Source organism: Rhinolophus sinicus, linkage group LG04, assembly GCF_036562045.2.
Source record: "Rhinolophus sinicus isolate RSC01 linkage group LG04, ASM3656204v1, whole genome shotgun sequence".
In the NCBI taxonomy this organism is placed as follows: Eukaryota; Metazoa; Chordata; class Mammalia; order Chiroptera; family Rhinolophidae; genus Rhinolophus; species Rhinolophus sinicus.
In genome coordinates this window covers 99,521,218-99,534,877 of record NC_133754.1, presented here as the reverse complement: position 1 = coordinate 99,534,877, position 13,660 = coordinate 99,521,218, and the positions used below count along the sequence as shown (strand labels likewise).

At 33.9% G+C, this 13,660-nt stretch overlaps 1 protein-coding gene across 6 annotated transcripts in view; it reads right to left on the bottom strand.

Annotated features, from left to right (window-relative positions):
• PAN3 (poly(A) specific ribonuclease subunit PAN3) overlaps positions 1–13,660 on the bottom strand; it is a 134,333-nt gene that overhangs the window by 60,463 nt on the left and 60,210 nt on the right. For all 6 annotated transcript variants that reach the window (XM_019736452.2, XM_019736448.2, XM_019736453.2 and 3 more), the window contains one exon: positions 9,994–10,141. In XM_019736452.2, coding sequence (XP_019592011.2) covers positions 9,994–10,141 — 148 coding nt within the window. The remainder of the gene's footprint in view (positions 1–9,993; positions 10,142–13,660) is intronic.

Here is a 13,660-nt window from a genome sequence, read left to right as displayed (position 1 = left end):
TATTTTTAAAGCCTCCATCAAAGAAAAAAAACCTGAACTAAAATTTATATGAATAGGACCATGAAGATATAACAACTATAAACAAAAAGCATGAAATGTTTGCTGAATTACAGTAACATTTCAATTATAAAAATTGTATTTGATTACAAGTACAAACATTTTCTCTCATTACATTATACAATAAAAATGACAAAAAGCGTTCTTCATTTACTTTTTTTTGGTTGTTTTTTAAACACATAAATACCCTTTAATAGAAGCCATGTGGATCTGGCCAAAATAAATGCAACCCAGTTTTGACCTCTGGTTTTCCCCTCAGTATGTAGAGAATTTCAGCAACTGATTTACATAATCATACTTCATTTTGGCTGCATATCTATCTGAGATATGGACTACCTGGATATTAGAAACACTGTAAGCATTAATAAAACTATTAAGTACACTAAAGCGTTACCACAAAACTTATTTAATCTCATTGACTAAATTTAGGTAAATACCATGATTTCATATTACGAATTTAACGTGAGTTTTATCAACTATGTAGTCTTACGTAGTATTTGGAGACCACAGCCTGCACAACTATTTTGCTTTCCATGTCTACAAATAGTAATTTAATTGTCTCTTTGGCCTTACCTCTATCAATAGCCTCATTTCCGTATGAGCTTTCATTAATTAATTCAACAAATATTATTAGAATATTGACTGACTATATGAAAACTACAGTGCCTAAACCCCTGAAAATGTGAATAACTTGTTTACATTTTTAAAAACCACTGTTAGGGTTTGAAATATAATTTTGAAACAAAACAGTGTGACCTGCTTGCCCCCAAACTTGGCCAAATGATCTGAAATGATACGATCTTCCCCAGCCTCTGCAATGGTGGCAATCTTTTAAATCATAACACTTAGGTTATTTAAACAAAGGGTGAAAACAAAATGGAAGGAGGCTAGGTGTTAACTACCAAACATAACTCTTTGGGATCAAAAGAACCATTATTTTTTTCTCAAATGATAGTGAATGTTTATGAATAAATGGTATCTTTCATTCACAGTGATCAATTATGTTGTGTGATTTATGAACAAGAAACTTACTCTAAGACAAGTGTGCCTGATCATAAAAAATTACAGATATTCACAAAAAATAATGTAAGATTAGTATTAGTTAACTTTGGATTTCTATATAAAAATTTTAAAACGTATTAAAATGTAACACGCAAATAAAATATTTGATGACTAGTTTTAGATCCAGGGGGTTCAAAATTTTAAATACCCAAGGTACTTAATGCTGTTCATTTTTCAGATGTTCTGAAAAATTTATTAGGTGTATTACAATAATTATATTACACTGTTTTTGCCCCATTAACATTACTAAGGTAGAAGATATCCCTGTTGCCCAGTTTTATTCAGATTGTATTTGTGATCTTGACTGAGCTTCAGTAATCCCCGTAACAATTCAATAGTTACTATCTGATAACTTCAGTTATCTAGAACATAGACATGAACCAAAAAAGCAAAACTAGCTTTAGCTGAAGGATAATTGAAAGCCAATGTGCCTTATTCACAATGATTCAAATCCATGACTCAGTCTTTTTCTTATTTAAAAAAAAAAAAAGGTATTAAAAACCGTACTTGTGTTCTCAGACCTCAGCAGGTTAGGAGGAGGAGGAGAAGGGGAAAGAAAAAAGAGAGAAGACAGCATAGAGTATTAAGAAAGTGTGGTTCTCAAAATGGCATCCCAGGAGAAGTAATCGTATCAGCATCATTTAACAAGATTCAGAGAGCAAGAGAAAGGCCTTACCTTCACGGAGTGACAATGTAAGCTACTGGGGCAGGAGGACAATGGAAAGGGTAAAGAATTTAATTCCAGACTGCTCTGCGAACTCTGATACCTAAAGGGTACCGACTGTTCTGGTTCAATACAGTTACTGAGACGTATCAAGTTGAGCATAAGTCATCAAAAAAAGTTGTATTTTGTTGGAAGCAACAAAGTACTGTAAATTTTGGAAATCTTTCCTTGAAAAATCGCTGAAAATGTAAAGTTTTGACAATGCCATATAGCTTCTGATATCCAAAAATATCAAGTATGCTGGAAAGCTTCATTTCCCATGATGCTGAATAAATCAGTTATTGCTGCTACTTTGGTGATTTCTTTAAAGTAGATACAAGAAGATGCAAATAAGATAATACCCCAAAATGTATATACATGAGCTAACAGGGATCACTGTTGTAATTTTGCATCCAAAGAAGCCTGGGAAATGTAGCCAAGCTGCTTAAAAAGATGAAGTCTGGCTTTTGGTAGACAGTCATCATTGGAGGAACTTCCAATTTCCAGGCTTAAGCATACTAACTTCCCACTCATGGCTGCTTCATACATCCCTCCTTCCACGCTGACTAGAGAGATTCCTAGAAGCCTGGGGCCTGGGACTCTCTAGATTCCTAGAACCTGGGGACTGAAGAGACCTGGGGCCCTGATTATGTGGAGGAGTGCATCCCAGACAACCCGGACATCTGCCCTGGACTGGGAAGCCATTACATTTTGGATCTATTCGTTTCAACAATGCAGTGAGCAGTAAGATTATGGTCCACAGTAGTTACAGCTTTAGCAGTTTGGTGACTACAATTATATTAATATCCTGATCCAAAAGGTACAAAACCCCTCAAAGGGACTTTTAGTTACTAGTTACTATTTCTAGGAACACCAATCTAAAATCGGGATAACCACATCTAAAATGTGGCAAGATGTTTATGAAATCGTAAGAAAACATCTCACTTCAGACGTAACAGTAAGAGATTCAGGACTGAAAAATCCAGAAGTAAACATTATCACCATATAGATGCAGTCCACATCTAGAGTTTTTGCTAGTATTCATGGTTAGGTTTTACGTGAGTGTGTGCACTGGGTGTTTTTAAAGGGATACATCTCTGATTCCTCTCCTTTTACTAAAAGCTCCCCACACACCCCACTCCAGGGTAAACACACATCTGAAAGGCAAAAAGAATAAGAAAAAAGATGACTTTCACATATGAATATGACTAGTCAAGCTGAGAAGAATCAGGAGAGATTCAAGCACTGGAAGGGGCTGCCACCATTCACTTCATTCCTACAGAATTAGGGAACCACCCCTAACTAGTCATGTTACACACAACATAGCAGCTGTATTCACACAGACGCTTTCTCCCTCACTGAGCACAGACAAGGCCTCAGGCACCACTGAGCCAAATGGTTGAAGAAGAAATGATCTCTGGAGCTCTCAACCTATTTGACCAAAGGAAATGCAAAGACTGACTTCTACCTCTCCATGTCCAGCTAAGGTTCAGGAATGTTCTTGGGCATTTCCTAACACGTGCTCTCGTGGCTGCTCAGTTCATTCAAAACCAGTCCGACACTCGGAGTCACCCAGACTCGAATCTCTACTGCTGAAACAAGCTCCCCTCATCTCCACCAGGATGCAATGGCGGACGTGGTGGGATTTTCTCCTCACACAGACTACGGCATGCAAGTCTACATGCCTTTTCAAGTCCTTTTAAAGTCTAGCACAAAAATCAAACTCTTCTCTCTGCTACCTCTCATCACTGTCTTCATTTCTGTCTCCTTCTAGTGTACTATCTCCTATAGATCAGCATGTCACAAAACAATAGAATTTTAGATTAGAAAGACTCTGTGAATCATCTAATATTATCTTCTCACTCTAGAAATGAAGATGCTAAAACACAGGGATCAAAGGGGGTGCCAAAAGCCACACAGCTACTTTAGTAGGAAACTGGTCTTGTGTTCTAAAGGTGATCGCGTCATGATCCCATGAAAGCAGCCGCCGAGCTGGAGACTTTGCTGCAGTTGTAGAAGAACCACACCCACTCCCATCCAGCCCCTGCCCTTCATTAAGGGACAAGATAGCCAATACACGAGATTAAAACAGGAAGTCCAGGCCAGGAGCTCTCAAACCTAACAGGGCGCATTAACCAGGGAGCCCCCAACTACAACAGTATCTACCAGAAGCTATTTACGCCTTACCTGACAGGTCTCCAAGCCAGCTGCGGCAGCCATATCCCCCTCTGCGCCATTAACGTCTCGCCTCAGTTTCCTGAAATTCCCAACTGGGAAAGGAATGCAGCCAGCAGGCACTCCCAATCCAGTCATGAGTCTAGAGTTCTACTGTTAGTTCCCTGGGACATTACCATCTGTATCCATATCCACGCATACACTGAGCAGCCTCCCTCTAGGATGAGCTCACCATTACAGGGCAGTGAAAGGGCCCTCTGGACAAAACCTCGGGGAGCCCTGATCTTAACTATAAATTGTTGTTGCATTTTTTAATGTAGAAAGCAATCCCCAATTAGAAAACCTGGAAAGGTTTGAGTGATTCTGCTGAATATACCTGAAAAACAAAGTAGTTACAAAAAACAGAAACATGCAATTTAAAAATAATACTTACAAATATTGTAATTGGTTTTAAGAATGTTTTAGCACCTCAAAACACACAGTGACTCTAGTTCTGATGCAGTTAAACTTACAACAGGCATATTTCTGTTCCTCACATAACTATTCAATCTATATCCTCTTGAATATTTATAATTTCTAAAAGTTCTTCAAAGATGTTTACTGAATCACTGAAATTCACTGTACTCAAGAAATACCCACAATTAAAAAAAAGTTTTTCCAAAACAGAAATGAAATGTAGTTAAATGAGTAAGCATTTACTAGGCACCATCTATATGCCTAAATTTGTGCAAGAGAAGAAATGACAAGGTCCCTTCTTTTTAAGGTATTTATGTTACACTTAGGAAATCTACATTGGTAATTTAAAATAATTAGAAGAACATTTTAATGCTAAACTACCTCTATTGCTATTAAGTGTAAAGATAATTCAGAGAAATCAGTTGAAACTGAAATATCAAAAGAAACTCATGAATTACTCAACTGTCCCACAGAATCCAATTAAAGGTAGACTTGAAAAATTAGAAGGAAAATCTATTTAGTTACAGCCTATAAAACATGATATTTAAGAATTACATAAATATTTTTATAACTTTTATTTTCAGTAACTACACACTTAGTAAAACATAAAATAATCTAAAATGATAGCTTACGGAATTTTTAACGCCGTTAGTGATTTTAACGTAGAGCCTAAGGAACATACACTCCTTAGCTGGATCTCAGAGTAGTAATATAGTTACAGAGACGTATCTGTGGATTTAATTTTATCCACACTAGTGCTCCAGCCATATGACTTACAAGTTCATGATTTCTGACCTACACAGTTTGTTAATGTTAATGATACTTTCCCAGTTTTTCCTCTCTTTTTTCAGTCATGCAAACAGATTGGTTGTATGGACACTCACATACGTATAACTGGCGTAAAAAAGGAAAATAACTGAAAGGACTCTATCATGTAGAAAAGATTTTGATTTATTCCATTCAACACAAAGGGAAAGAACTAGGACTAGTGGGTAAAAGTCAGAGTTTAGCTCAGCATAAGGAATATATAATTTACTTTTTTATTCAAACTGTTAAAATGTACACTGGGCTGCCTTGGTTAGCTAAGGAATTCCTTATTACTACTATAAGTGACAAAGCAGAAGCAGATGATCATCTGTCAGGAATGCCACCTACAAACTAGCACAAGGCTATGTAAACTCCACAGGTTCCACCTAGATCAATCAACGACCAAAATCAGATTATCACATAAGCCAACTACTATGCAACAGAAGTGAATTGAGCCTCCATTTATTATATGAAACACCATAGGGCTAAAGAATCACAGAACTTAATTTTTTTAGCACAGAACTTTAGAAGTAAAAAGGATCTCCTTACCCAAACCTGTCAACATTATAAGAATAAATAACCCTACTTTAAATAGTATATTAGATATAAAAGTTTAATATTTTAATATTTTTGAACAAGAATGATGGATAAATATTAATTTCCCCTTTTTCTTTCCCTTCTCCTTTCCCCCCACACCTTGGCCAAGTCAAAAAATACTAGTATATTAAAGAATATTAGCTACTTTTATCCATCAATTTGGCACCCTCAGGAATACATAAGAAATGGTTAAGTATTTGAAAAGGCTGGATCTAAAAACAGGTTATTTTCTTTAGATTTTTCTAATGACAATAAAACTTACAATAAATGAATACAATTATGTAACAACAGTAAATTTAGTATAATTAAATGCTTTTCCCAAAATCAATCATCTGAGATTTGTCATAATAATTTACAATAAAACATACCAAATGGTCCCAAAATCTGCACCATCCTCATTTTGAAGGAATATGTGAAAACTCTGCACGTCTCTTATGGTTCTCTCTCTCATTTATGAATCAGTGCTGGCATTTTCCAATCCAAGAACTCTCCTCTGCCCCTCCCCTGTGCTCACACACAATTAGGCAGAACGAGAGATGCTCAATTCCTAAGTCAGAATTGTACATTAAACCACCAGATGACATATCAGAACACTGTCCAAAATGGATGCTCCAGTTGCTGCCTCTCTTAAAATCACTTTCAGACAGACTGTAGCTACTACTGATGTAAGCGGAGTATACCAAGACTTAGTTTACTAATCTACCAAATCAAAACACTCAGGAAAAATTCTGATTAAGAAAAACAGTCAGCAATTGGTTCTCATGATAAAATTACTTTTCATGGCACAAAAAATTAAAGCATAAACTGTCATTTCATATACTTAATGTAGTCATATTTTCATATCTAAAGATCTATTCAAAGACCGCCTAAAGCAAAAGATATTAGAAAAATATATCGTTACACTACACATTATTTTAAAAGTATTCTCACTATAAGACGCTCTGGAAATAAATTTTGCTAAGTGTGTGTTAAACCACCGGTTCTTAACTTTTAGAAGACTGTGAACCTCAGGATAAGCTGTTGACCACAGAAAAATGCAGATTTACAAGCTGTATGTTCTCTAAGACAAGGAAGCCCAAGTTAAGTCCCATACCCCAAATACTCTAATAACTACCTTCCTAGAAGATCCTTAGAAATGTAGCTATTGTTCTTAGGTTAACCGTGCATAAAACACAAGTAAGCCTATAGATCCTTGATTTCTTAAAACAGAATAAAATGGCTGTGTATACAAGTCAATTAAAACATAACACGTGCTGCATATTTTTAACTTTTAAATACTTTTTAAACCTAGTTAGTTAAGAATAAATTCAAATAACTTTTGTATAAAGTTTTACTTGTTGCATTAAAACACAAATCATGTTTTTAAAGTGATCAAAACAAATGTTTAAAGAGACTTGATTCACTCAGGATCTACTTTGTTCCTGAAATTACACTTTCGTTCCTTACAATTTGAGGAAATTCAAAATCTTAATATCTACTCAACTTCACTCAAATAATTTTACATTTTCATCAAAAGAAACATTTAAGTATGTATTTTATCATATATAATGAAAATGACATTACTCTAGTTTACATTTGAATGCCAAAATATTTAAGATTTTAGATTTTTTTAGAAAACAGTACTGTGACATATTTTCAAGGGCAGTAATCTGGAATAGAAATTGAAAAAAGAAAAAAGGAAACTTTGCAACTGAAAATTATCAACAGGTTACGCCTATAGTAGACAAAAAGCATTAACAATAAATTAAATCACCACTAAGGTAGGTAAATAAACTTTATGATCTTTTTTATTTTATAGCCTTAAAGTAGAAATATCAATAACCTTTCCTAGGCCTTGAATAAAGGAATATTTGTGGGTAAAAAGTGATGGAAGACATTGAAGGGGTAAACTGGTTTTCTGAAAGTAAGTCAGACTTAATTTTCTTTTCTTTGTTCATGTGCAAAAAAGTTCAACTATTAAGTAAAAGGAGAAAATATGGAGAAATAATAAATGCAAAACCATTCATCGTTCTAGTATTTTTGGAAACTATTTTAGCTTAGTTGATTGTCTTTGAATAAAGAACAATTTTTAAGCAATAGGTATAAAGAATTCAGGAATACATTTAATATGATATACTGACCCATTTCCAATGGTTTCAGACAGTAATTAGTCTCATTAATAAGAAGCAGAATGACCATTTTCATGTTAGAGCTATGTAGAAGATTAAGCAGTTTCTCAGCTAATTTAATTAAAATGAATTAATATCATCCCAAATTTAGGTTGTAATACCCAACTGGGACCAATGAAACACTTACCTACCCACAAGTTAATACCTACTTGAAAGCTTTAGCAAATAACCACAGCATTAATGGATTTTTTAACTAAACGTTTTCAAGATCTAAAATTCCCTTTGACATTTTTAATTCCTCCAATATTTAAAAAGCCTGTGTTTTTTTTTTATTGGCAAGCTTGAATTAGTCTGATCAAAGATGCAAACAAAATATTTCTTTTTGAAACAAGGTATGTTGTTACGTCAAAATAAATTGGTCCTTAATTACAAAAGCCCAAGGTTTGTAATTACCATATGGATACCATTATTGTGGATGCTTTATGAACATCACTCAGAAGTCTGGACAATCTCTAAGAAATTTTAGATGTATAGCTGACACGTAGATTTTGCTCATGTACACAATGTGAACACACCTCAATGGGAGAAAAATCATAGCAGCATATTACTTACAAGTAAAACTTTGAGGCTACCAGGGATATTCAATTCTGACACTGCTCTCTAGGGAAAAGGGGAAAATGTTCACAAATTTAACTGAACCTGAAAAGAGCCAAGGTAGGAAAAAGGTAAGGTGACAAATGAGAGGGAGGGGGTTGGAAGGAAGGGAGAGCCCAGTGGAGAGGAAGAGAGAGAGAAGAGAGGCACTGATAACCCTTGACAACACAAGGTTATTCAGCCTCTGAGCACACCTGATACTTCATACGCTACACCAGATGCTCTCTTTGTTCCATAACGTTATCATTATCTTCTCTCTCTCTTCTTCCCCAAAGGTCCTTGAAATCCATACGAGTATCAGCACCAACACTTCCCTTACTGCCTGGATTAAGCCCTGGAGGCAGCACTAGTTCCAGGGTGATTATAGAGATCTTTTGGCTTCATTTAGTGTATGTATATTCCATTTTGTTTCTGCTTTTTGAAACATTCAATACCAGGTGATGATTATCCAGTACAGGCTCTAGAAACATAATCTGTGTGAGGAGCTCAAACATTTTACAGACACAAGATAACCTGCTCAGCACTTACTATGAATTCAGTATAATTTGGCATACCTTACACTTCGGATAAGCTACACTGCAGTAGGGATGGGGATGTTAATTATCTTAAGAAATTTTTCAGATGTTTGTATTATAGTAAACGTTTACGTTATGGAATAGATTGCAAAATTTGCATGAATTTATGAATTTTAAGACAAAAGAAGAGGACTTAAAAAAAAAAAGAGTTCTATGCCTCAGGATCCCTGGGGTATAAGTACATGTGTTCAAATTCTTCGCCATTACGGGTAAATCTGGAAGAAAATGATTGAGAAGTACTGTTGTCCCTGCCTAGATGACCCCTAATATTACTTTACATTTCTTTCTTACTATTATTTATAATACTTTACCCAATTTGAAATCACTACTACAGATTTATAACCAAACATGTGAAAGGTAATACACCTAAACTTGTATTTTGAATGATAAAAATATTTAGAAATTTAGTACAAAGGACTCTGCATATATACACATCAGTATTCTATTTATCTCTTAAAGAAGATTTTGAGTAAACCAGCATTATCATTGACTTTAAAAAAAAAAAACCAGGGAAATACTAAGGTCCAGATAGATATTTTTCCTAAGTAACTTCCTCCTTTAAATTTATTTCTGTGCTTTTAGATATCCTTATATATAAATTCTGTGCATGTTTAAATGTTGCTTTCAATTTGTCAACTACACACTTGGTCTGTGGTGCCAACACCTAGAACACAAACTCACAATGTGCTCAAATGTGAATCATTCAAGTATATACCAGTTTCAGTTCTGATAAATGACTAGTACATGATGCTTACAGACTTGGTATCTGGAACTCACTGGAAATAGTTACTCAGCTTACCTGGTGCTAATCCAGCGGCAGCAGGGCTTCCCATGGATGGGTGAGAGAACACTTGAGAGAAGGCAGACATATTTGACTGGGACACGTTACTCAGCCTGGAGGTTGATCCTCCTTTAGGAATAAACTCGCTTGCGGTAGGATTTGGTGTCTATTTAAAAATCAAATATAGCAAGTTAACACACTTTAAGCCCAAAAAAGACATTGAATCTACTAGGCATTATTCCACACTGCTTTATTTACTGAGTAAAATATTTTATTGAAAGGATTTAATGTTTTTTAGTTGCTATATTTTGGGGTGGTATAATTCAATTTCTTGAGGGAAATTTTTAAATCAAATTTGAGGATTTGAATCATTTCATTTGCAGAATACACCTTTAGAAACATGTAAAATTTGCCTTTATTGGCAAAATGCATCATTACCAAACGATCCTAACACATTTTAGAGAACTGGGAGGTTCAGACTACCTCAAAACTGAGCAACAAGTTTCAAGTTTAATATTTTTAAACCACTTCTACCAGGATAAGGGTCAAAACTGCCTTTATCCCCAAATTAATCACTTCTTTTTGTAAGCACTTAAGACATTCCTCCAATAATACAGCGCCATGTATTTAAGTAACAGAGTAAAGATAAGAAAAACACTTAAAAACAAGGCAAACGTGGGAGGAATCAAGATAGAAGAACACAGTAGAGGCCCCAAGGCCTGCAAAGTATCCCATGTAATTTCTGTTATATTAAAAATATTTTTCTATGAGATTATGTTAAAAAATTTTTCTTTCACGGTTGTACTATGTCACAACATTTTATATATTCAAGTGGCCTGGTACTTTTGGCTTTAAGAATTACTACAACATTATGAGACTGGATTTCAAATTCAGAAATGGTCTATATTTTGTCCATGTTAAACAAACGAATACCCTAAATATTTTTCTGAAATGGTGACCATTTTAAATTCTACACGCTTAAATAAAGATTCAATGACCGTTAACATGAATATTATTTGAATTCAACTTGCAATAGGGTCAACCAAGGAAATAATTCATATGTTCATAGGTCAGCACACATTTTATGTATGCGTATAAACTAAATTTAAAACACTGATACATGACACAAAGAATTTAATCACTTAAAAGTATTTTAGAACTAATCATTAGGATGTAAGAAGGCAAAAAATCAGACGCTGGACTAATTAATGCACAACCCACGCAAACTTCCCTATTTGACATGAACAACACTATAAACTGTCATGTTCGAGTTCAAAATATTAGGTTTGGAAGATAACAAGGCAACAGGCTAACCTAATTTTAAACTCTAAAACAAATAATATTTTACCAGTTATGTGCCAGCAAAAATGAAACACAGTGATAAAATGTAGGAGGAAAAAAAAAATCCTCTTGTCTAACACACACACACACACACACACACACACACACACACACTACAACCTTCTAAATTCTCAAGTTTTCAACAGTGGCACGTTCTTTAAAAATATGGTCAATTCCTTAGTTTCTGGAGTAGAAAATAAGCCAGTACATTATACTGTTGTGTAAATCCCTAGTTTTGGGAACAAATGGCTACTAACAGGATCACTTCAGGGCTAAATCAGTGTGTACCAGTCAATCCTAAATCTGTTTTAGAAGTTGCGAGTCAAGATAAAAAGCAACGGGGATCTTGGTAAAAGAGTCCAAAATGTCTAGAAGAGATGGCGACTTCAGGATTACAAGGTTATTAAGAGACAATAAATTTAGACAAAGAAAATTATACATGCATACAAAAACTTTTAGTAGCATGTTTCTGAGATTTAGGTACTACCCAGTTTCTACTTCACTTATGTGCGTCCTACACTTGCTGTGAATAATAGACTATCTGATTTCAAAGCTGAGTTTCTCTAAATAGTCTATTTAAATTAATTTGAAAGGGATCCTATAAACAAGAAATAGGAGGTAAAAGTCTATTCTACCTTTCCCAAACAAATTATACATAAAATATCATTCTAACAAATTATAAAGAACCTCAAAATTTATAACAGAAGTTATTAAAATTAATATAACTATGAAAATTTATACACTAAACTGTAACTTCTAGAGATTCAACAATCAAATATGCAAAAAAGCCTACCCGACAGTTAATTTTAATTAAGTGAAAAGAAAGGCCTAAAATCTTCCCTCCTTTCTTTAAATCCTGATTTATGATGGGAAGGCATTTCCCTTGAGTGGGTGGTTTGGAAGTTTGTTATTCAACTCTAGAGTATTCGAGTAAAAGCATATAAATAACAGAAAAAAGAATTACATGGGGTTTACATACAACACAAAAACCCAAAATCTAGGGATAATGGAGCTACTATTATTAACAGATAATATAAATTCCTACAGCCAGATTAGAAAACTATCAGAAATATTTAAAGTAATAATGATAAAATGATTATACTAATGAATACTATTTGACCATAAAATTAGTCAAAATAACTACAATAAAAAGATGCACTCTTTAAACTGCTTTAATAGTACTGGTTTAAAATATAAGGGTTTTATAAAGTAACAAAATAGCATAAGCACACACCTTAAACATATTAAGAATAATTTTTTAAAAGACAAGGAAAAACTGGTAACTAAAACCAATCACATTAAAATGAATTATCTATTCATCAGAAAATAAACAATTTGTTTTAGCTTTAGAAGTTAAAGGTTGTACCTGGAAAGAAAGTTCACGGACTTGGGTTATATAAATTATTTGTCTAACTTCAACAATATAAACAGAATGGAATAAATTAGAAAATAGTGAAAAAGAAAATCGAAGTTTTATTACTCCTGCTCTATGATTTAGATAATCCCTTCATAACTATCTAGATGTGTTTTTTTAACATACAGATAATTCTATTTCTATTGTAATTTCTATTCATATTTTAAGACCCTAATTTTTATTTGTATCTTAAAGAGCTCTAAATGTACATTTGGGGAAAAACAAAACAATGTTTATTCAAGTTAAATAGCAGACATTCACTTTGTGAGAATTTATCAATACAGTTTTAGATTCTCATGCTCTTAAATTTACACCGCATCTTTCATGCCAAAACCAGCAAGCACGTTTTTTATACAGTGAGTTCTCCAACTGACATCATCCCCTAACATCTGAATATGATACCTGCCTGTACTCTCTGGACAGAAATATATTAAATCAAGAGTCCTGACCTTTAGCTCTAAAAAGCAGTTATAATTATTATCATTATATTTTAAATGAAATAATTACTGTTTCAATCCACACATCTCACCCAACCAAAATGGTACAGTATTATATTTCCAATCTACAAATGACTGATAAAGACTTTTTTTACAAATGAAGTTATTTTCTGATGAGGTTTCTAGCTCAGGTTCAATACAATTTTATGCTATTCTACTATCATGATTCCATGGAAACTGTTGCTTTAAAGTAACAGTATTTAATACTCTGCTGGACTGCACTACAAACAGGATACTTATTATTTAAGACCACAACAAATTAGTCCCATAAATTAAGAAACTAGTAAGTAGGACAACATAAAAAGTACAATCATTAAGTATTTTTTTAATTAGGTAGAAAGGACAGGAAGAGGTTTATACTAAATGGAAACAACACGAAATATTATGTAGTATTTCACTGTTAATATGTCAAAAGGTATACATAAAAAAAAGA